Source organism: Bombus huntii, unplaced genomic scaffold (assembly GCF_024542735.1).
Source record: "Bombus huntii isolate Logan2020A unplaced genomic scaffold, iyBomHunt1.1 ctg00000144.1, whole genome shotgun sequence".
In the NCBI taxonomy this organism is placed as follows: Eukaryota; Metazoa; Arthropoda; class Insecta; order Hymenoptera; family Apidae; genus Bombus; species Bombus huntii.
Genome location: NW_026099389.1, coordinates 28,912 through 53,611, shown reverse-complemented (window position 1 = coordinate 53,611; position 24,700 = coordinate 28,912). Strand labels below are relative to the sequence as shown.

Below are 24,700 nucleotides of genomic sequence, written 5' to 3'. Positions count from 1 at the left end.
CTATACAACCTCTCCTGGTTATCTTGCGCACGCGTAACATTCACGTACCGTTACATGCATTGCCATTCCATACTTTTCGTATCCTTTTTATACTGTTACTTGAATATAGAATTATATAAAAAATACAAGAGCACAAAGATATAGAAAATATAAAAATATAAAAATAAAAGATTACAAAACTGTCAAAATTACAGAAAATCAGATTAAACATTAGTACCTATATTCGTCCCAAGTGTTGCGTTGTGTGTTCTATTTCTTTTGTAGATTATTAGTAGTGGTTTAGTTTAGAATATAGATTATTTATATATTTATGTAGAGACATGCATGTTTCGTAATGTAGTTCTTATTTTATAACACTTTACCGGAATGTAGGCTAGTTTTAAGTATGTATCTTAGATTACTAATTTGATTTAATAATGTAGAATGCGCACACATATATATATGTTTCTGACAATGTAACTTTTATTTCTTTAATAATACAATATTGTATGTTTTATGTATTCGTTAGACTATTAGTTTTTGACTTCATATATACTTATATTTCATAAATTGATAATATTGTATTTGTTGCATAGTATTGGAAGTACTGTCTCTAATATTTACTAGTTTATTACATGTCTGGCATATATGTTTATACTTATATGTAACTCTCCAAGTTGATTGATTAAAATATATTTATATATACATGTATTCCTGGCGTTTCAATTATTTCCCCTTTTGTAGTTATTCTTATTTCCTGGTTTATTTGTTTGGTTCGTAACTCGTTCAATCCATTAACTGGTTCTATTTATTTTATTTTATACTAGTTGGATTTATATTATATTGAACCACAAGTTTTCAAATTGCAAGTCGGTTATTGGTAGGTTTATTTAGAGTTGTGTGTATATGTGTTTTGTTTATTGGTTGGATCTATTAGTCGCCCTCGTTTTGTTAATCCTTCCTTTAGTTTCGTAGCGCCGTGTGTTCGTTTGTGCATTCAAATCCTTATTCGCGCGTTTTGTATAGAATGGTTTTCTTGTTCTTGTTACGGCGCGTGCGGAGCGCCTGACGTGACACCCCCGCCCTTGGAGTTCAAATTTCCAAAGGAAATTTGACTGGTGGTGTCTCTGAGTTCGCTCAAGGCGGACGTAGATGTCGTTGGTTGTTGAGTGACTACCGGTGTTATCGATATCCCTTGAGGTTGTGATGTTTGATCATCGATATTTCGTCTTCCTTTGAGGTATAGGAGCAGGTGGGTGACTGATCCGCATATTGCTCCTAATAGGGCGATTCCACATCCGTAAGTTTCACGTAACTGGTATCCGTATATGGCTATATCTATTATCGTCTTGATTAATTTAAACATTACGAGTATTCCAAATATTGCTGCACTGACAGTTCCAAATTCCATGAAATCAGTCCATAAGCTTGATACGGTATTTTTCGCTATTGTCGTTAATGTGTTTTCGTCCATCATTCCCAGGATGTTTACTGTTCCAGGGACGATTGTTTTTCCTGTCGCTCCTCTGGCCAATGTGTTCAAGACTGCAGATTTTTCTGCCGGGAACATGACGTGGTCCCGTAGTGCGTCGAGGTCTTTTTGGGTATATATTCCGCTCGTGGCCAACGACGATGGTGCTGAATATCGCCACGTTTGGCGCACGTCCGGGCGGAGTTCCTGTGGTGTGATTCCCTTGCCAAACGGATAGCTCCGAGTAGCATTCTGTTGTATGTCGTACCTTTACTTGTACCGGAATGCATTCGACTATATGGACCGCTTCTCCTGTGATCAGAGCCATGTGTCCTGGGTTTTGGTTATGGTGTATGCAAATTCGTCGGGCGGTAAGTTTGCCAATCTTAAAGCGTTCTCTATTAGTTTCTTCTGTGTGGTGCGTCTTTGTGTCGGTATATCATGGTATAATGTTGTCATTTGTCATTTTACTTTCGAGTTTATTAGAAATAAGAATAACCTTTTATTATTATTAATATATATATATATATATATATATATATATATATATATATATATATATATATATAGAAAAAGAAAATTTTTATATTTATATGTATTTTTTTCTCTTTTTTTTTCTTATTGTTAAAACCTTTGTTTTATTTTAGGTTTTACGTACATGTTATCAGTGAAAATAAATATTATGAATGCTACTTGGGTTATAATTATATACATATATGCATACGTATTGGTAAGTAGTATAGATGAGATTTGTTTTATTGTTATGAATATATAAGTATATATTATCAATAGGAATAGATATTACAAATATAGCTTGTCTTTGAATATATATATATGTGCGTGTAATGGTAAATATGACGGCTTATTTTTATGAGTCACTTGCATTATCAATGGAAGTGAGTGTTATAAATATCGCCTATTTTACAACATGCGTGTATATATATATTGGTAGATATAAGTGAGAATTATATGTATAGTTATAAATGTTGTTTGTTTACAGGTGGATAGCAAAAGTATTTGGTTTCGTGGGTGGCGTACAGGTGCCTTACAGTTCTACGGTGCGGATTGCTATTCCTTGGACTAAAAAAATTTCTTTCGAGATGAGTCAGATTATTGTAACGATCATGCATGGGAGGATTTTCTGCAGAGATTCAAAATGCTCTCTGGATTCCTCGTGAAACGTCTGGACAACACTTACATGTACTTCCTCCGTCGTTCAGAGAATGGTTGATGAATTCGCCATCCGTTCTGCACACACATACAAAAATAGTTAATGTATATATATATTATTTATTTTTATTTTTTTTTTTTTTATAAGTTTCGTTCGGACCTGTTCCTTTGTACGAAGACTGTATCCCTGTATATAATATAATATATATAATATGTTATGATTATGTTAGTTGTTATTTATTATATATATATTTTCCTTATCTCTCTCTTTTTTTGTTTGTTTTTTTTTATTAGTACCTAACATTGCTATTATGATGCTGTATTACATTGCATTGGCTATTATTTCTTTGTGCGACGAATTTTTCAACATGGCCGCTCGCGTGTCTCTTTGGTATGGCGTTGGTTTAATGTCAACAGTAACGTGTTGTTGAAATAGCTAATTAATTGTTAATCATTATAATTTTATTTAGTAGTGTTTTTGTAATATTGTTTTGTATTTCATGATATTGTCTGTGTCAATACCGTGTGCTACTTTAATGTGATAGCATGGATTGTATTGTTACCGAATTTCAATAGTCATTGTTTTGATTATACGTGACTTGCATTTATGTAAGTCTTGTTTAATTTAGTTAATGTTTTGTGTATTGTGTTACCAGTTATTTTCGTGTAGCATAACTTTATTCCTTTGCACCGAGTTCAGTCATGTCTTGTTGTTAATATTTAGTTAGTCTATCTTGATTAATTTCTAACCTATTTCTGTGTTTATTGACTTTTCTTATTTTCCCTATTAATTTATTATTGCTTGTACTTGCTATTTGTTATTATTTTATGCATGATATGAATTAGTTCCCTTATTAATGATTAAAATTTATTTGTTAGATTAACATTGTCTGTAATTCTTTAGATTCTGCTCTTTCGATGCTGCGTCACTTACCTGGATCGTTCCCACAACATCATCCGATTCTTTGATATGCCTTGGATACTTACTACGGCTGCCTTCAATCGTCTTATATCTGTGGTCATAAAGGTGGTGTTTAATTTATTTAATTCAATATGTGTATAATGCATTGTATGTGCGACCGCTATTGGGCATTACAAAATAACATAACAATACTACGTAGATTAATGCATAACAAAATATCCTTTTACTCCGGTTATATTTATTACTAACTCTCAATTAATCTATCTTGATTATTTTCTAACCGCTTTCTATACTTTATCAGCTATTTTATTTCTTCTTATTAACCTGCGAAATTCATGCATGTACACTTCCTTGTATAGTGATTAATTGTTCACGAGGTAGGTTGCACTTTCACTGTTTTAGTTATTCGTTGAACTAACACGTTTTACGTTCAAACGGTAATTGGAGCACTCGTAATAAACCTCTTCTTTTCAAGTTTCCGCTATCTGTGTTATTCAACGAACAGTGCCATGTTTCCACAGTATTGTTATAACATTTAGTACTGTTGTATTTTGCATTAAGGCAATTGAAGTTAATTTGTTCATTTATTTTTCAGCTGGCTGTTGTACATGGTGTTCCGTAAACAGGGAGCCATAACCTATTTTGCACGTAAACCTTCTCGTATGATGATTACTTGTTCACAAGGTAACTTTCACTTTCACTCTTTTAATTATTTATTGAATCAACACGTTTTATATTCAAACAATGATTGGAGTACACATGATAATTTTCTTTTTTTTCTTTTTAGGTGTTCGCTATCTGTATTATTCGACGAACAGTGTCACACCTCCTTTTGATTTATCCACAATATAGTTATAACATTTAGTAACCTTGTATTTTGCACTGAGACGATTGAAACTAATTTATTCACTTATTTTAGGTAGCTGTCGTACATTATGTACCACGAACAACGATCCATAACCTATACTTACACATACACTTTCTTGTATGTTGATCACTTGTTCACAAGGTAACTTTCACTTTTACTAGTTAATTATTCATTGAGTTAACACGTTTTATATTTAAACAATAATTGAAGCACATATAATAATTTTCCTTTTCTTTTCTTTTATGTTTTCGCTATCTGTGTCATTCGACGAACAGCACTACAACATACACTACTGCACTACGTTGCCCACTGAAATCACTTTATTCATTGTTTATTTCGATTATGCGCTAGTTTTAACTTGTTTAAGTGCACCGTTCGCGGAATCCCTTTTTTACTTCAATCTTGACGTTTTGGTTCTGCAAGATTTCTAGCACTTTGTGTGGTCCAGTATATTGATCGGAGAATTTTCCTTTACTAGGTTCTTTTAGTAAATATATCGAATCTCCTATTTTAAAATCTTGAGGGTTGATTCGTCGATCGTAATATTCCTTTGATCTTAGTTTGGATTTTATCAAATTTTCTCTTGCCATTCGTTGTACGGTGTAAATTTTATTGAACAGATCTTCGAGATATTCTGAGTATGTTGGTTCCATGTTCTCTTCGATTATTACTTCACCAGTAGGTTCTCTGGCTAGATGTCCAAAACTAATTCGTGCGGGGAGAATTTCGTTCCTTTCCTTCATTTTAGTTTTTATTTTGCGCCAAGACGCAAGTTTACTCACATCGATCCAATTATCCAATTGCTTGCTAATAGCATTCAAAATACAAATTTTTGAAAGTGTCGCAGCCATATTAACCCAAAAATATTTTGTATATAGTATAGTGTGATACCATCTATATTTTCCTGGGGGAATCATAAGATCAGCACTACCTACTATGTTACCTACGTCAAATATTAGATGTAGTAACCAATAAAGTATTTTTAATCCAATTATAATCCAATGGCTAGCGTATTCAAGTTTTTATATATATCTTCAACTGGTGATTCCCTATTTTCTCCCTTTTGATTTCTTTGGGCTCGTTGAATTTGCGTTTCTTCAGCTTGAAAATGTTTAGAATCCTTTTCCTTAGTTACCCTTTTTCCTTCTTTATTTACTTTATTCACAACACCTTTATTTTTCTCTACCTTTTCAGGATGAATAGTTTCATTGGAAGTGCTTATTATAATTAAATTATTATTTATTTGTATGGAACGTTTAGGAATATTTTTGGTAGATTTGGAATTATTCTTTGAATTTTTATTACAAACCTTTTTGCTTATAGATTCTGTTTTGGATTTAGGGATAGCTATATTTTTATTTTCTATAGTGTGATCTTCCTTGCAATTTAATGATTTGGCTTTGAGTTCGATAAAGTTTCCTTCTGATGGTTTTATAGAAGTTTTTGAGTGAGATACACTCGCTATCTCTTTTCCTATTATGGTTGAGACATTCACGAAATTCGTGGAGTCTTGCTTTTGTATCTTTGCCAAGTCGAACGTGGAGAGGCAATTCGCACTTCCCAGCGGGTCCAATATCTCTGTGATATTATGCAGTGGATAAGCATTGCCTGTCGTCTCGTCGTTCAATTTCCTAGTTTCTGCTTCGTCTGAAAGTTCTTTGGCACTAATATTATTTATCTTGTTTGGTAACTCAGGAAATTTCTCACTCATGATCCTGTCTATGGCACCGTGCGTCCTCTTATTATTTAACGTGACATTATCCCTTATCACAGCAACGGAATGGTGTTTGCATTGAAAAGTTGATTGGTTGAAATGATCAGCATCTCTCTTTTGATTTAGATCTCTATCGAGGTATTTATTTATGCATTTTTCTTCCCAAATTATTGCTCTTGCTTCTTTTCTAACATTTTCTTCTATTCCCGGGTTGTTTAGATGTTTCCGCGACGGCGGAACGTCCAAGGATTGGTATCCTGCTATCTTTACTCGTAAATACACCTCGTTTGGAAGCCCCTTAACGAAAGCTTCCCTCGTGTCTCGATCTATCCTATCTTGAAATACGGTGCCGTACTCGTACCTTTCCCCGTTCATTATCGCCAGTCTGAGATCTTTGACGCGTCCTATGTAGTCCAAAATATCTTCTCCTGGTCGTTGAAATATTGTAGCTAATTCCCCTTTATATTCGTTAACCGTTTTTCCCGGACCGAACATATCTTTTAATTTATTCCCGAAATCGTTTAAACTTATTACTTCTGTGTCTTCTATGGCGAGAAATGCGTGTCCGCGAAGCTTATTCGTTAATAATTTTACTAACTGAGATTCTTGATGCCTAGGAACCATGTTTCGTGCGCGCTCGCATGCTCTTAAAAATCGAAATACCGAGGGTCGATGTCCGTCGAACACTGGTACTGTCTCTATTGCATCTTTTAACTTAATTGGTTGGGGATTAACTTCTATCGGTATTGTCGCTTGGGAAATTATCGGCGATGATACGGGTGTCTTGATTTCTTTTTTTGCTTTAAGTTTTTCCGACAACATCAAGATCATGTCTTTGTCCAACGATTCTAATTTAGTCGACATTATTTCTTAGGTATATATTTTATCGATAATCGTAACAACTTTAATTTTTTGTGGAGCGAATCGAACCGTTTAAACCAACTTTAATCCTCCGTGAAGCGGATCCCACCGCTGCCACCAAAAATTTAAATCTCTAATGTTACGTATCAATTTGTTTGTTTAAATCGATCAAATCTTAAGTTTAAATTTTACTGAAAAATTTTTTTTTTCGTTTGAGTTTGAATTTAATCTTAAGGGAAATAAATTGAATTGATATTATTGTGTATGTAATACTGATTTAGATTTCTAATTAATACGGTAGTTGCTGCCACCAGAAATAGTCTAAGGACTATTTCAAAATATTTTATTTTTTATTATCTTTTTTCGTTTAATGGGTAGCGTTAACTGACGCTTAATGCAACTGGTAAACGATTTCCACTTTTCGGCTAACCTGCTATGTGCAGGGATATTGGCACGGGAGAGGATTAAAGCTGGGAACAATAAATATTTGTCCTCGTTAAACGGATTTTTATTTGAATGTAGAATTGCTTAGATTATTACCTTTATATATATTTTATTAGCCGGATATATATATTTTAGCGTTGCTGGATTGGATAGGAATGTGAGATTTTTCGTTGTTTTATATAAATTTATTTTTACGTTTGACTTCTTCTTCTCTTTTAATTTCGCTGTAGTAGTTTGCCGTTAGAACCGAAACTCAATTCATTTACTACGATGGATTCTGTTACCATGATTTTCTTGCCTTTTGAGTTTAATAATCGAGGATGATTCTAACGATCCTCTCTGTGTGGGACTCGTGTGATTTCGCAAGCCTTGCCCAAAGACGGGTAATATTTTACCAACAGTGGGAGGAGGAATGCGAAGATCGATGGGTGTTTTCGATAATCGAAAACACCGTTTGCACAAGCCAACACAGCGAACGATCCTTTGGTTAAATTTTCGAAGGGAAATTGTTCTGCTATTTCTCTCTTACAATCGCATGCAATGATGGCAAGAATATCGGTTAATAGCAATGCCGGTATTGCTCTTAATTTTCGATTGACCCCGACGATGTATTTAATGGTCCTCTCTGTGCGGGACTTGTGTGATTTCGCAAGCCTTGCCCAAAGACGGACAATATTTTGCCAACAATGGAAGGAGGAATGCGAAGATCAGTGGGTGTTTCAGTAGCTGAAAATACCGTTCGCACAAGCCGACACAGCGGACAACTCCTTTGTTTAAAGTTTAAACAATGATTCTATCTTCAAAACCGTTCACGAAAATAAAACGAGATCGATGATAGGAAGTTCTAATTCGATTCTCGAGGGCAACGAGATTATCAGAGAAGAAGGAAATTTTCAAAATTAATTTTCTTACCTTGAGGAGTAGGTGCTGTCTGGTGCCATTACCTCAGCTGCTCCGGTGGTCGTCGAAGTTTTTGTTGGGTTTATTACTTGAACTCGAATATAGTTTACTATCAACTTTTACTTTATTTATCTATTTCGATACAGACTGAACAATTTACTAACTGGATTAATACCGCAATTACAATGCGCGTTTCTGTCTAAGCGATGAAATGAGGACTTCAAAGATAAAATCTTTCTTTTACTTAGTCGCGGTTCTCTTTTCTTGACCGAAAAACTAAAGACCCCGAAACGCAAAATACTATACAAAATTTCTGAACGCAATGATGAGCGCAATAACGAACGTAGTAACAATGAACACAAAATATAATGAGCACAAGAATAATGAACGGTAATAACAATGATCACTATAATAATGAACGCAAGGATAATAAACGTAATACGAATGATCCGTAATAACAATGAACACAAAATATAATGAGCGTAATAAGAATGTTCACCAGAATAATAATGAGCGCTGCTCTATGTTGCTTCGCTTATTTATAATGCCATCCCCCACGGGGTGGTGGTCCACTGGGGGTACGCTTCCGTGGGAATCGGGATGTTGCAGTTTGGGTTTCTTGGAATCGTACGTGACAAAATGTAAATTCCGTATTTCGACTTAGTTTTTATCGGTCCTGTGCTTCTGCTGAGCTAGCGTCTAGGAGGCTTGAAGCATTCCATGCTGATCTAGTCTTTTCCGCGAGAAACTTCTATGTTTTGTACCGTGGGAATTACCCGTGTTTCTTCGGCGCGTGCAAGGGCCGGCGGCTGCAGCATCATTATCACCTCGATGTTTGCTCGGGCAACACGCGCAATTCCGCTGCTCTCCCACAACAAGGACCTCCTTCTTCGAGTTATTTTTCGTAAGTTTGGATATTCGCATATTATGGTTGTTTTTGCGATTTTAATGTTTTTTCCTTTTTTGTTGTTTCCCTAGGCTTCGGTGATCGTCGCTCGGACAATGTTTGCGGAGGCATTTCCATCAGAGGTTCCTTATTATTATTATTTTTTAGATGTATTTTGTTTTATATACGATATATATATGTCGGAGCGGACATTAGAATTAGGGTTAGGGGCGTGAAACGAATCTTCGTTTGGGTTACACGTTGTCGTTATGCAATAGAGAAGACATTGACTAGTGCAAATACGATTATTATAGAACCGGACAAGTAACCGCGGTAGTTAGGTACTCGAGAAACTAATGACAATGATCCTAGGTTCAATAACGAATCCGCGGTCGACGGGATGATAGATGAACGTACTCACAAAATCTAAGTCGGACGCGTAATATTCACTGATCGTAAAGAGTTACTCCTTTCATCAGTGAGATCACGAGCGAGAATGCCTTTCCCGTCCCGATGATGCCACAGAGGAAAACTATAATGGGGTGTGTCTAAGGACACGAGATCATCGGATTCGTCGAGAAAAGCCTTCGTTCAGAAAGTAAGGGAAATTGGCGTTGCTGCTAATTGGTCAATTTCCATATCGGTGGTTAGAAAAAGATGCTAGCCGCCCTCGAGGGAAAGTTGCTAGTGGGAGACGCCGCTCGTTGAAAAATATGTTTCCCCTATCTTCCCGTAGTTGGGACAAAGACTGTTTGTCTGTTTGAAGGACTTTAGTCAACTAAACCTTAAGATTTATAACGGGCCCTCGGGCTAGCCGAACATGTACTGCGGAGACGCATCGACATCTGGCAATCATCTTACTCGAAGAATAGGGTCTGCGTGTGGCGAGCCACGGGACAGAAACCGTTGGAATGTTTATTGTCGCGTGTCGCCACGAATATTTCTTTTAAGGAGAGCTATAGAATTACTCGATACCTGTTGTTAGGCAAAGCGTTCATCCCTTGACCGCGGCTACGTTGGGCGACAGACTGTCACCTCGAGCCAAAGCTCACCGTCACTAATCTCGAACAATTACAATCGGATTGAATAACTACAATAGTTTAGTTACAGTTATAGTAGACTTTAGATTGCAATGTTGCGGGGCTATCCAAAGGTTCCGGTGTCCTTTCATCTCCGACATATAGATATACATGTATATGTGACGAAATATACTAAAGCAATATTGACCCTTTGTCGCTGAAAGTATCAAACTACAAAACTTCCTTTCAAATTTTCAGAATAAGGAAATCAGGATCATGATAAATAATTGGAACATAATTAAAAATAATATATCTTCTCTATAAGATAATGAATACATTGGTTCATTTAATTTTTATGGATATTCAAACGCTTCTGTGAAATAAAACGTCAAGATTATAGAGTATAAAATTCATAGCTATGAAATAACTAAAACTCTGATGTATTATTAAAAATATACGTTAGGTTGTATGTAGTGATACATACAAAGATTACATGTACAAACCCATAATTAACACAATGCTACCGCAACCATTCTGCAATCTACCTTGCCCAAAACACTCCTCCAGTCACCTCCAAACTCTTCAATTCTCTCCACCTAACCACCCACAAACCATTCACAAACATGCAATTCTCGACAAAAGAAGAACTTATCGTCAGTTGTCCTTAACATCTCGTTCATTCATTTGGTCCCTATCCCCCTATTTCCTCCCACTGCGATGATCGCACTACATTTTTCCACGTCTCTATTCTATTCTCTGGATGATCTGAATTCTCGAGCAGTCGAGTGACGATTGATCTGTACAATTGATCGATTTCTTTTTACTACAGACATGCAAGAAATTCCGTGTTGGAGAGCGATGTTGCGAGTTCGAGTGCCTGGACCACCTGAAGACCGGAACTGTCTATAGTTTATGTCGTTGATGATAATAATTCCTCCACGACTCAGCAACAAGAGCTACTCTGGGTGATGAGCTTAATGGTGCTGTTGCGGCTATTTTAATTTTTCAACAAGGATCCAAATGGCGCCGTTGACGAAATTCTTTCATTATAAACGTCAACGATCAACATCAGCCATCAGGGAACGAAGAAGGTACGCTGTAACGTGTCTGAGTAATTATACCTCGAGGAGTACATACAGTTATGTAATGAAGATTCGTATGTGAGTGTTTGTTTTCTTATTTCTTTTCCCTTTGTTTCATTTGAATGGATTTTTGTACTCAAAGAGCGAGGTAAGATTACGTCAGATACGTTTTTACATATGCTAAAAAAATGGAAAATGATGATGATGAATCAATGACACGTAGAAAATTATAATCTATTGTATTGCTGTTATCTAATGGTGTTGTAGTTGACTGTATGGTGGATGTATCTAATGGTGTTGTAGTTGACTGTATGTTGTTCAATATTGCTATGAAACTCTTCTGATTCATTGTCACTTATACGAAGGATGGAAGTATACGAAATTGATAAAATTATTAATAATATTTACGAAGAGAAAGTAAACTGTTGGATATATGACAAAATAATTCTATTTTAAATAAGAGACTGGTCAGAGTGGTTATTTTGTTTACAAAATCAAACGAATTTAATGGATGTAATGGTAAGGAAGTAACTATAAGTGGCTGTTAAACTATTTTTATGCTTGAAAAGTAATTCGCAAAGTAATGTAAAGCAGTACTACTGAGTTGTACATAACCTCTTTCAGAATTTGTTCTTAACCTCTTGCTTCATAACTTCCTTAATTATACTCTTCAAACTTATTGACTACTTCGATGTTGTTACGAACAGAAACTGATAAAATATTAATCTTAAATATAGATTGAAATGAAAGCTTGTCAGGTAAATATATATATATATATATATATATATATATATATATATATGTACTACTTACTCAAACTATGGATCACATAACCTATACAAAAAAAAAAAAAAAAAAAAAAATTATTGTACACTATAAAGCAAGAGGTTAAATCTTTAATCTGTTAAGAATTAAATTTTTTATTGTAACTGCGAAAATTATAAAAGTACCAAGCGAAGCAAGTACGGAATATATGCGGAATATGAATCGCTCAACGAACCAAAGAGCGGCTCAGTGACAAAATTAGTAAAGTAAAGACCACAAATATAACAACATTATATTCTACCACAAAATAATTCTCTATACAAAAAAGGTACACAACGAATCGATTTTTCACAACGATAAGAGTCAACAGAACCAATCAAGACCAGGCGAGACTCTCATAAGACAACGATATCAGAGGGATCAAATCAGCGACTTCAATCTATGTTACAGAGTATAGTTATCAAGAAAAATTGCTCTTTTCATGAAAAGTATGGTAATGATACTTTTATAATACATTGTATATTTGGCAGTCGGATGTGCCCGTGGCCATCGGAAATGTAAAGACAACGCTTTTAGAAAGTGATAGCGCCATCGCGTTTTAAAAACGCGTTAGAAGAAGGACGGTTTCGCTATCCAAGGCGAATCGAAAAGTGTGCGTGTTGCGAGAATCAGAGTTGATCGAGACGTCGAAGCATAGAGTCGTTAGAATTGAGTTGCGAGTGTTGTCGAGTGTTAGAGTTGCTAGTGAGGGAGAGAGAGAGAGAGAGAGAGAGAGAGAGAGAGAGAGAGAGAGAGAGAGTTACCAAATAGTTGTCAAGTTATTTGTTGTAAATACGAGCGTTGCATTTAGTTTTCCTGTTAATCAAACATCGTTTCTCTGTCTAACTAATATCTGTATTTTCAATCCATTATTAATAAATTATAATTAATCGAACAAAATTACACCTTTAATATATTCCGATATTACATTACCGTGATGTAATATTTATCATGCTTATTTTGTACGTAAAACGAATCGTTGGAATATTCCCGAAGCTAACGAAGCATTTCCCAAAAGTTAAACCGAAGAAATTAACGCGAATAGTTAAGTGAAATTTTTCCATTAACTTGCTGACCAACCGGCAAATAAAAAATCATAAAAATTGTTTCAATGTGTTGAGGTCACGCATAACTTCTTTTTTCATTGACGATTACCAAACAGGTAAAATTTCGAAATTGTACGAAGGCCACGTGACCAGATCGTATTGGAATTTGAAGTGCATGGAAAAAGACAACTCGAAGTACAAACCTTGAGCTGTACTACTCGAAGTACAAACGTGAACTAATGGATGCAGAAAAGCAATTAACGCCAAACATCCGAACAGCATCTTGGAGCCCGTCATTGTTCTGAAATAAAAGAAGTGACGAATTAAAAAGACGCAGGACTAATAATAATAAAGGAAACTTAGTTCGTATTATAAATTGAATTTACATCAGAAAAGAAGCACGATCAAGCGAAACAGATCGTAGAAATGACAAATATCATCGATATACGTTTCAGTGTAATTTCACTTTTGAAAATTATTTAGTTTAATACGATCGTATTCATCGCTCTGAAACTTTCATTGTGCTGCAATTTGTGCTGCGTCTTTTTAATTTCTCTATCTTTCTGTGTTTTCGGAAAAATTACTTGAAAGATTAAGAATTGCTTGCCTTATTTTATTTTCGATTAGTTAGGATTTGATTATTCCTAAGGTTTATTAGGTTTATTATTTATAACAGGTTTTATCACTTGTTTATTATTTAGGAGTTTGTTATTTTAGGATTAGTACCTTTTAGGATTTCTTATCCTTCGAGTTTCTGTTTCAGATATCTAGGTCTATTTCAAGATGTTTTATTACATTAGGATTATTTATTCGATTAAGATAATTTAAGAGTTTCACAATGTACAAAGAAATAATCGCGTGAAATTTAGATTTATGCTTTAAACGTATTAAACACGCGGTAATTTCAATGTCTGTAGCCTCGAACGTGTTCTGATTAGTTGTGTCATTGTCTGTGACATTGAAATCACAAAAATCCATTGCAAGTGTGCTGTCATGCAATGTGGATGTAATTGGGTTTTTTGGGGTTAGGTTGGGGTTAGGTTGTATCATCTGATTTGTACAGTACTATTTTAACGCAAGGACAGGAAAGTTATTATATATTTCCCGTCCATTATTTGAATCGTTGTGAAGTGTAACGAATTATATTCGATTCGAGGAGATGTTAATGAATTACCCATTTCATATGTAATTACATGGAAATAAAAATCATTGCAAAAATAATTGATCTAATGACAACGGAATTTCCAATATTTTTTTGTTTCGTCACGTCTTTTTCATAATATATCTTTTATAGGTACGTGATTTATTAATCGTTCGAATGGAAATAATTATTCGTATAATATTCAAACGATTCTAGCCATAAAATAAATTAAAACGATACCTGTAATGCAATCTGCGTATGACGTCAACCTCGATCTATGCTTATACAAGAAATTTTATCAATCAATGACTAGATATATAATAATCAAATATTATAAAATTTCCTGAAAACCTTTAGGTGTTAATATTAAGGTGTTAATATCTTTAATATTTGCAAGTTATTGTTTAGCGCTAATTAGTTAGAATGTAACAAGTGGTGTACCAGAATTGAGATAATTAAGCCACACGAACAATCTTATTTAGATCTTTTTAATTTTTTAATTCTCTTTTGCTCTAATACTTCGTAAAATTAATCTTCATTAGCTACTACACTTCATAGAATAACAAGAGATAATTTTTCTTATATAACGTTTCATTCATAAAATCTATCATTAAAGTATATCTTCATAAAAATATCATTCCATACTAACGGTATATTTGGTGTCATACGAGATAACAGTTACCAGTGATGACATATGTAACTTTATAAAGATATCTCGTTTTATTATATATTAAAAGAATGTACTCATTGCTGCTATATTTCAGATGAAAAAAAGGAGGCAACGATTTTACAGTAAAATCGTTCGTTTACAACTGATTCATTTACATTTCATGATAATACTGTGCATTCTGAATATGCTATGATTTGGTTTAAAATAATAAATAGTCCATTCTTGCATACTATTGCTCCAGCTTTACTTGTATTTTCGATATTGGTATAAATAGAAAGACAATTAATGTCGTTCGAGTCTATTTTCGGATCATTTATATTACGTTTAATCCATATAGTTATTATATGAGACATAGTATCGTAAAATTTGGAAGAATAAAACGTTCGTACAGGAAGTACATTTTATAAGAACTCCAACAAATCTGCGTGTGCACCTAAGATACAAACTGATAGTGATTGTTCATAAGTTTATATACATTATCTAATGTCAATCGAAGGTATCAATTCTTTTTCTCCATAAGAGTACTTTTTCATTTATATGTGTTCAAAAATACATGTGTTCAACCGTGAAGCATATGTCACCTACAACGAAAAAGAGTTTTCCTATACTTAATATTTCCTTTATATACCTATGAAAAGTCTATTCTTCGCGTAGTATGAAATTATGAATAAATCTGGAATATTGTTCAATCTGAAAAGAAAAATAACTTATTGACATCATTCATTGATACGAGATTCAGAATGTTTGTTTTGTCTTGCAGAAAAAGAAGGCAGCCCTCCCTTTCTTTTAATGTGAAATAGAAAGCGAAAATTTGAAAACAGATTTTTTGGAAATTTACTTGCAAATATCGTTTTCAATATCGTGATTTTCTTCCCAATGGTACTGTACTTTCAAATTTTCCAGTATCCCTCTAAAAACAAAAAGTCGAACCTCGTTATTATTAACGCAGGCATTACAAGGAAGAGAAGTATTAGAAAGCAGCTCCTTTTTATTATGGATTTCTTTATAATCATGTAAATAAGAAATTCCGGAAATTTTTTCCTCAAGAATTTAATTCTTGTGTTTTGATTGATAATTATTACACTGCATACTAACTTTTCGCATACTGTTCGCGTCTAACAATTTCCTAATAATAACTACTTCAAAATTACATATGTTCTTGCACGAATTCAAAAGTACGTATGATACAATTATTATTTATCAAAAAATTCCAAGTTAGTAACTTTCTTTTCAAATGGCAAATAACATATACTTTGACTTACCTGTAAGTTTTTGTTCCTAATCATCATTTCCTCTTATAGAACACATCATTATTGTTCTCATAATTACTACCAGTGTCATAGATATTGTAGTGGCTACAACTGAATTAATAGAAAATGATAAATAACTGTGTATAACACTAATACATAACTGTGTATAACAATGACACATAACTTTTACTTACATATCAGTCGATACGGGATTACTGTGATATCCTGTTGATGTTTCTTAAGGCACTTGATTAGGTGCGATACGGTATCATTCCTTATGGTATACTGTAGATAAGTATTTTAGAAAATAACAAGAATAAATCTAAATTATTCAGAGGTTCCAGTTTCGGCTTAGACATAAATACAGGACCATTTGCAAAGAAGAAAGGGTGCGTTTCTACAGCCTCGTTATAGTAACCATGAATACCAATCTCTGAATTACTGGTTACTAAACATAAATATCCTATAAAATTTAATATATTTCTTTAATTTTTAATACATACATGAGTTAGTAGTTCTAAATTATGAATCATCCTACCTGTGATATTACACTTTTCCTTATAATATCATCACTCAAGTGAACAACATTAAGATCATGTAAACCATGTCATCCTATCTTACTGTGAAGATACTTAGTTATGTTATCTAACATTATAAAAATATCATCAAATTCAAGTCCTTTTATTCACATCACATGGCCACGACGATCTGGTTCTTCGTTATATAATGTTCTAAAATTTGTCGTATATATAGGATGTACAAACCGTGATATCAAGGTATCAGTTCTTCCTTCCCAAGGGACAGTTTCATTAAAATTCTGATAGAATTAAAAATTAATTATTAATATTCTAACAATCATATATGTTAAATACATTATAGTCAACGATATATACCTGAGCGAATGTAGGGGTGATTCCTTGATAATTATAAATGTCATCAGCCCACATCATTGTGCCACTTCTTTGTACTCCAGCCTCTAGATTAACAGCCTAAACAAACATACGAAATTTTATAGAAGCTGTACAAAATATAGTATATATGCGCAATATTGAAGCGTTCAAGGGGATATAAAGGTAATGTACATCACATACACGTGTACTCTCATGCAACAAAATACAATTAGATTTAATAGTATAAGCTCTTTTATTCATCATAATAGATTGGAAATTTAAGTGTCTTACGAGGGTGAGTAAAAAGTTACCCGCTCTGTCGGTGTAGAATTTGTTTTAAGCAATTGTCAAAAAAGACATACATCATTTTTTGACATAATCACTCGATTTCTGTATACACTTTGTCCATTTGCCGAAGGACCTTCGTATTTTCTCATTAAAAAATGTTTTGGGCTGAGCTGCGAACCACGAATGCATCGTCGTCTTCACCTTTTCATCAGCTTTTTCGGCATCCATCTCGCACAAACTTTTTAAAACCCAAATCTGTCGTGCACTATTGCATAAGCAGAGCCGTGGCTGATTTGCAAATGATTTGCCACATTATCCAGTGTCACTCGTCTATTCCATAGAGCATAAGTTCATGAACACGTTCAATGTTGTCATCGTGGATGTGGACGAGCGTCCACCTGTTTTTTCATAACACTTGTGCGATCTTCTTTGAACCTTTGTGCCCATTCAAACACACTTCGTGACAAAACACTTTCTCCATAATGTGCATTAAATCTTTGATAAATATAGGCATCAAACATAACCTCCGACCACAAGAAACGAATCACAGCATCCTGCACTGTTTTCCTGCAAATCACCATTGCAAAGCGCCATTACTCGCGCAACGGTCACAAACGAATTGACGTAACACAAAGAAACCTGCGCAGCAGCACTGAACAGATATTGACGTCATACGAAGAGTGCAGATGGATCAATACGGTCGACAGAAGTTTTAACTATCTGGAGTGCGGATAAATTTTTACTGAGAGTCGTATAGGAATCTATAATCTGTAAGTACACCTTTGGCTGAATGGAAATTTCTCTTACATATAGTCAAAAATGCAGAAACTGTGTATTGAATTGGAAAGTGATAAAAAATAAGTGAAGTTTCGAGGTTGCATGTGATTGCATGAGTACACAGGACGTTTTTAGCGAATAAAAAGTAATTTTGAAAGACACGAGACTTATCGTGTATTTTATGCACTCTCTGTGTCCGAATTTCCAGAAGCTCTCTATCTTATGAAGCGTTTTAGATTAGCCGGAAAATTTTGTACGTACATACAAAAAGTATACGATCTAAGTGGAATATTCCATTATTCTCTTGATACAACAGAAACGAAATTTACAGAACTTCTCAGAAAGTTGGTTTATTATTACCAAATTAATAGAATTAATATACGTTTATCATCTTTACATACCTAAGTCGTGGAGGTTTATCGTGCGTAAAAAATTAGTGTCGTTTCAAAGTTACATTTCGTACATTTTAAGCCTATAATTTGTAACGTACAAAACAATGTAAATTTGAGCTGTTTCTTATCTCCACAATAAGAAAATCCAACTTTATGTTTTTTACACAATGATATTTATGGAACAGTAATATCATATTATTGCATCGCTTGGAGAATGAAGTCAAGGTACGATGTGACCCTAGTGTAAACGCTGGGATACCCAGCTGTGCCGCACTTATAAGCATAAGACACAATACCTATTAAATACGAGGTTAATTCATGTTGTATCAGCAGTGGTCCGCCGCGGTCAGCCTGAAAGGATCGTTAAATTTTTAATCAAAGATACTGAAATATATCGATCGAATTGTATTGAAATTATACTTATATACAGTAATAATCTTCTATTGATTTGTGTATTGAAATACTCCAATTTATAACGTACATGTTATATGTATTTTGAGCAAAACTAAGATTAGGAGGAAATTAGATTAAATACCATAACGAGGTGTGAGAAGTGGGCAAAACTATTAAATTGTGTTTATCTATTATTTTTAATGTTTAAGACGTCGATTTGATGTTAATTCGAATTGACGTGTCTTCAGATACCGTATAGTTTGTAGTAACTCTGTAACTTAATTACCGTACAAGAATCCTTTCCACCCTGAGCACGTTCTGCGCATATTATACCATCAGTGACATCAGGTGCATTAGGAAATTTGGAATAAGCTATTTTGCATTCGGCGTTCTTAATCACTGGCATTTGTACTTCCATTAATGCATTACGTCGTGGTCGTCCTACGAAGAAAATAAGAAAGATATTTAAGACTGGAACTGTTTAATTTTATTATAAAATTGATATCACTTACTATATCTTAATGCTCCCCATCCAGCAACAAGGGGGTTATAGCCGACGAAGTTGCTCTTTCGCAGGAGCTCTTTCGTACAAATGGGATATACGTACCCTGAAAAATAAAAAAATAAATGAAAATGCAGGAAACGAATGACCAAAAGTATGAGAAAGAATTGTACACGCTTTATGACACAATATATGTGTACAGTAAGAAATTTCAGGATATGATACTTCAGTAATACTCAATAGCATATATATATATATATATATATTTGAGGACTTACTCGAAAATGGCACCTCCTCCACCAATCTAAGAATGGCAATATTATGATTGTGTATGTTTTCTATTCCATCCATATGTGCACAATGTGCTGCGGTCAAAACATGCCTAGCCGATATCAGGGAACCTCCGCACTTCCATAGTGGTTTGTCTGGGTTTCGGGGATTACGAAAACCTAATGCAACGATCCATGGCCAAGCGCCTAAAATGCAATAGTCATAGTTGTGAATATACATAATTTTTTCTCACATAACGAGTAACAACGATTATTACCTATTCGATATTCGATCATACAGCAGACGATAAGTACATACGTACAAATACTCTGAAATAGAGATTTGATAAAGACAGAAATTAAATTTTTATTCCAGTGGAATACAAATTATTAAATAATTCTATATAATTTCTATTTGAACTATACTGAACTATAAAGTTCAAACGTGTAATTTCTGCCCTAACAGTTTTTGATCTCTATCCATATTATTACTCCTATATCAATTTTTTATTTCGAGCAAAAAGATACTCTTCCTAACATGAAGTAAAAGAAAGAAATAATTCAAGTTAATAAGTAAAGTTACTACCGATAAAATCATAGCATTATTATTTAGTCTAATTGAAATGTACATTGATGTGCTGTTTAATGCCTTTAAAGTTCATTCTTTGCAGTAAATGGCTTATTATTAATCGGAAAGAAAGACATAAAACGTACCAAGTTCAGCTGGTTTACCATCGACCACCACCCTGGTATGAGAGACGTTGCTAAAACCACAGTATGGTGGTCGCAAAGCCTTATACTTATACACAGTTTTTATTAAAATTTCTCTCTTCTCTTTGTTTGGATCGTTCGGACAGCAAACGATCGTAACATTGCCCTGGTATCTGCACACTGATCGTCTATAAAAATCGGTGGCTGTACGGTACTGTATCTGCCATATTTCTTGCAGAGGTTTACATTTTCTGTAGTCAAGGCACCTGCCTTCTTGATTGTCCGGTGTGGTACATTCTGGATCAAACAATTTTAAAACATTTATACAGTTCAAAGATGCGTAAGAAAGCGACACCGATTACTCAACTTTCGAAGTAAAAAGCCGATCAAGTCCACCGGATTGCCCTACAGACACGTATTAATCCGTAAGAGTTAGTCATCATGTTGATAATAATTATCTAAAGAAACTTTTCACGTGAAAATATAAAATTTTAATTGATTAGATATTGTGTTAGCCATACTTAAGAAAGAAAATGAAAATGAATGAAATGAAAGAAAAGGACTACCTTCAACCTCATTTTTTAAATAAACACTTTGTCAGTTTTGCGGTAAATAAATTCTTAGGAATTCAGGACAGTTTTTAGTGAATCATTTTGTTTCGACCGTTCGCGGAGAGACGCGATCGCGAGATAGCACGTCAACGAGAGTTGTAAGTTCCCGTTACGATTAAATAATCGACGCCACGAACTGATCGATCCCCTTATTTCGATTATGATAATAAGGGTAGTTCAATGAAATTCCACAGAATTAACACAAATAAATTAATGTTTATTTCAACAACTTATTAACTAGAAAGATATAAATGGAACAAAAAAAATGTAACTGCGTTTTGGTTGATAAGTAATGCGCGACATACCACATGTGTTGACGGTTCGACTTCTGGAAAAGTTCTGAACGCCTTTCGATTTTTTTCGTTTTTTCTGGAAGGTGACCCCCACTACGTTCGGATCACGCCACATTCTTTTACTGCGAGGTAAAATACGGGCCACGAGTCGACGTTTCTGGAAGTCGCCCTGCTTAATGAACCATGCGCTTGCCACTACAATGTTTGTTTGCCGGGCAGACGCGACGATCCGTCTGCGACATTATAGTGCCGCGATCGATAGTTAAGAATATGACCTATGGTAAGCCGCATGGCGTAACATTCTCCCCCCGTTGAGAGGGTACCGATCAAACTAGGGAGGTGTGGTTGAAGTTCCCATCTTATTTCGTCTCGGTGGCTAGTTGTTCGGGTTTCTCGAGATCGGGTTGAATTGGCAGTGGGACAAGCCTTTTGACGCCCCGATCCAAAATGCTCTTTGCCGTCTGAACTGTAGCTGTCCGGATGACACCATCGGCGCCTGGATGAACCTTGATAACTCGGCCCAGAGGCCAATGCATGGAGGGAACGTTGTCCTCTCTGAGGATGACGATTGTGCCCTTTTGGATGCTGTGTCCACCCTTGCTCCATTTATTGCGGTTGGTTAGCTCGTTCAAATACTCCTTATGCCAGCGGTTCCAAAAATGTTGTTTAAGCTGTTGGATATGCTGCCATTTGGAGAGTCGGTTCGATGGAATGTCTCTGAAATCTCGATCACGTAAGCACATTAATGAATCGCCAATGAGGAAATGTCCGGGAGTGAGGGCTAGGAGATCATTTGGATCGGTGGAGATAGGAGTTAGCGGGCGGGAATTGAGGACTGCTTCTATTTCTATGATAAGAGTATTACGGTGTTAAGCTCATATGTTTCTGTTTCTCCTCTCGCGCTGCGCCATAATATCCTTTGATATTTCCGATCCTCTGGTCGTACGAGGAATTGCCGATACATTTTCTCGATGTCGCCAGTGAGTACGTACTGATGAGCGCGGAATCTAATTAATATACAAAATAAATTGTGAATTGATTCGAGAATATAGGATTTCCCCATTTTCATGATTATCGTGATTTTTGTATAAATATATTTTTTAAGATACTAATAATTAGGTACTTATAAATTAGTATTATCAATTATTTTGCATTTATAATTCCGCCTCTAGTATAAGTGTTAATTGAAAACTAACTTTATGTTTGAAAAAGTACTAGCAAAGTCGTTGAGTAACAAGCCACTGATGCTAACACAAATAGCATTGTCGTAATTAAATATTTCTAAATATTCATTTTTCATTTTGAACCTGTAGAAACAATTTATTATATATACTATTAGCTAAGTAATTGCATATTTAATTAAGTCGAAATATAAAACTTAGTTATTTTAATAATTTAAAAAATAAAAAACTGACAAACATTTCAATTTAATTTATGGTTGGAACAAAAGACAGTTATTTTTCATTAATTGAAATATTGCAATGCAGAGTACTTTCGAAAATACGCCGAGAGTATTCCTGATGGTGAAACGAGCGTTGCTTCATCGAACGCAGCTAAAGAAAACAACATCTATGTAGTTGGTGGTACGATGCCTGAAATAGAGGGCGCTAAATTGTACAATACCTGTACTATTTGGGGTCCCGATGGAACTTTGATAGCAAAACACCGAAAGGTAAGTAATATATTCCTTTATGGCTTTGAATTTGAAAATATTGGGGTGAAGAAAGTGACTCTATCTAGGAATAATTTAGGAATATACATATGTACATACGTATACTATAACCAATTCTATAATTTACGGTTTATAAAATACGTTATGATACGGGAAACGCCCATTTTTGTTGTAATGTGTAATATAAATTTTTCACATACTTAAAATATTATTATACTTATTTTTTCTCCTTTTTAAACATTATTAAATGATAAGATTTTTTAATAAAAGAAAGTGATAAAAACGCTGTCAGTTATTAAATAAAAAATAATTAAAGTTTAGGAGTTGGTAACTTTGATATTAAATTACAAAAGTTGCAGCAATAGAATTAGCGACTACATTTTTATGTTATTAGGTACATCTATTCGACATCGACATTCCTAATAAGATTACTTTTCGAGAGAGTGATTCACTCAGTCCTGGTAACTCCCTAACGACGTTCGACGTGAAGGGCTGCAAAATAGGTATTGGCATTTGCTATGATATTAGATTCGAGGAAATGGCACGCATTTATCGTAACAAAGGTACAGTAACTTAATCGATCAATACTTAACTAGCAAAAAATTAAATATCTTTCTTAAATATATTCTATATAAAATTAATATAATCTGTAACTCTGTATAAAAAGAAGCTTAATTTAAAAAACCAGTATATTTGCTGAAAATGAAACAAATAAAAGAATTAAAAGCACAATAAGAGGACTGTTCTCGCATATTCAGAAATGATGGAATGTGAACCGTGCAACTACGAAGTTAATTGGTATTCGGTGGCTTCATATTTCCTGCTTCTCTGGGTTAGGTTGCCAAATGCTGATATATCCAGCGGCATTCAATATGACCACTGGACCACTGCACTGGTCATTACTTCAGCGTTCCAGAGCGAATGATAATCAATTATACGTTGCCTGCATATCACCGGCTCGTGTTCCTTCAGCAAGTTACGTCGCATGGGGGCATACACAGTTGACCAATCCCTGGGGAAAGATTCTTTACGATTTGGAAACTCAAGAGAATATGGCAGTCACCGATATCAAAAAAAAAAAAAAAAAAAAAAAAAAAAAAATATGAGGCATACTATATAAGATTGTCATCGATTTAAAATCAAAGTATGAAAAGGATACCCTGGAGAGAGTAAAACACAGAATCATTCCAACTAAACATTCAGATCGTACCGACACCTAGGTATCGTCTTACAATTAAATCTCGGTCTCGAATGGATTAAAATGAAATACATACTTGCAGCTTCAACATCTTCAATATCGAGGAGATTCAAACTTTACAAATAAATGTAAATTGCGATGTAAAACAAAGCGATGTAAAAAGGGAAAAAGGAGGAAAGAAGGAACAGGGAAGTAAAGAGAAGAAACGAATTTTTCATTTTCTCGAAACTGGATCAAGTTTCAGGAAGACCATCCAAGTAATTGATGTCCTCTGTAATTATTTGTTAATCATGCGCGGAATCAGAACGATTCGACCTCGTTCCAAAGCAAATCGTTACTAGAGTAGAGACGGGAATTAATAATTCGTGTCAATTGTTCGATCGTGTTCACAAATTCAAATGCGGTTGAGTGGCGGAAACCATTTATAACACGTCCCATACAGCGTAGATCGCATACACGTCTTAGGATGTATTTTTG

The 24,700-nt window shown here is 34.5% G+C and overlaps 4 protein-coding genes across 11 annotated transcripts in view; 3 read left to right on the top strand and 1 right to left on the bottom strand.

Annotated features, from left to right (window-relative positions):
- Positions 1-24,700, top strand: part of LOC126877314 (uncharacterized) — a 68,961-nt gene that overhangs the window by 17,060 nt on the left and 27,201 nt on the right. The window lies entirely within an intron of this gene.
- LOC126877319 (uncharacterized) lies at positions 232-2,652 on the top strand. Of its 3 annotated transcripts, none has more exons than XM_050640127.1 (3): positions 232-1,662; positions 2,098-2,180; positions 2,451-2,652. In XM_050640127.1, the coding sequence occupies exons 1-3, from the start codon at positions 1,308-1,310 to the stop codon at positions 2,532-2,534; spliced, it is 522 nt and encodes a 173-aa protein (XP_050496084.1). In that variant the 5' UTR covers positions 232-1,307; the 3' UTR covers positions 2,535-2,652. The 3 variants fall into 3 exon arrangements, with proteins under 3 accessions (XP_050496084.1, XP_050496086.1, XP_050496085.1); XM_050640129.1 differs by having other exon boundaries at positions 232-1,821; XM_050640128.1 differs by lacking the exon at positions 2,451-2,652 and adding an exon at positions 2,243-2,444.
- LOC126877320 (omega-amidase NIT2-like) lies at positions 11,276-24,397 on the top strand. Its single transcript, XM_050640130.1, has 4 exons — positions 11,276-11,325; positions 22,841-23,025; positions 23,420-23,588; positions 23,863-24,397. Exons 2-4 carry the CDS (start codon positions 22,942-22,944, stop codon positions 24,129-24,131), a joined length of 522 nt encoding a protein of 173 aa, XP_050496087.1. The 5' UTR covers positions 11,276-11,325; positions 22,841-22,941; the 3' UTR covers positions 24,132-24,397.
- Positions 14,780-20,394, bottom strand: LOC126877317 (venom serine protease Bi-VSP-like). Of its 6 annotated transcripts, XM_050640125.1 has the most exons (9): positions 20,017-20,394; positions 19,748-19,945; positions 19,480-19,575; positions 19,254-19,408; positions 18,871-18,925; positions 17,121-17,216; positions 16,766-17,044; positions 16,422-16,690; positions 14,780-16,338 (listed from the first exon to the last, which is right to left on the bottom strand). In XM_050640125.1, the coding sequence occupies exons 1-6, from the start codon at positions 20,033-20,035 to the stop codon at positions 17,209-17,211; spliced, it is 531 nt and encodes a 176-aa protein (XP_050496082.1). In that variant the 5' UTR covers positions 20,036-20,394; the 3' UTR covers positions 14,780-16,338; positions 16,422-16,690; positions 16,766-17,044; positions 17,121-17,208. The 6 variants fall into 6 exon arrangements, 3 of the variants coding, with proteins under 3 accessions (XP_050496082.1, XP_050496080.1, XP_050496081.1); XM_050640123.1 differs by having other exon boundaries at positions 19,748-20,394; XM_050640124.1 differs by having other exon boundaries at positions 14,780-16,332; positions 19,748-20,394.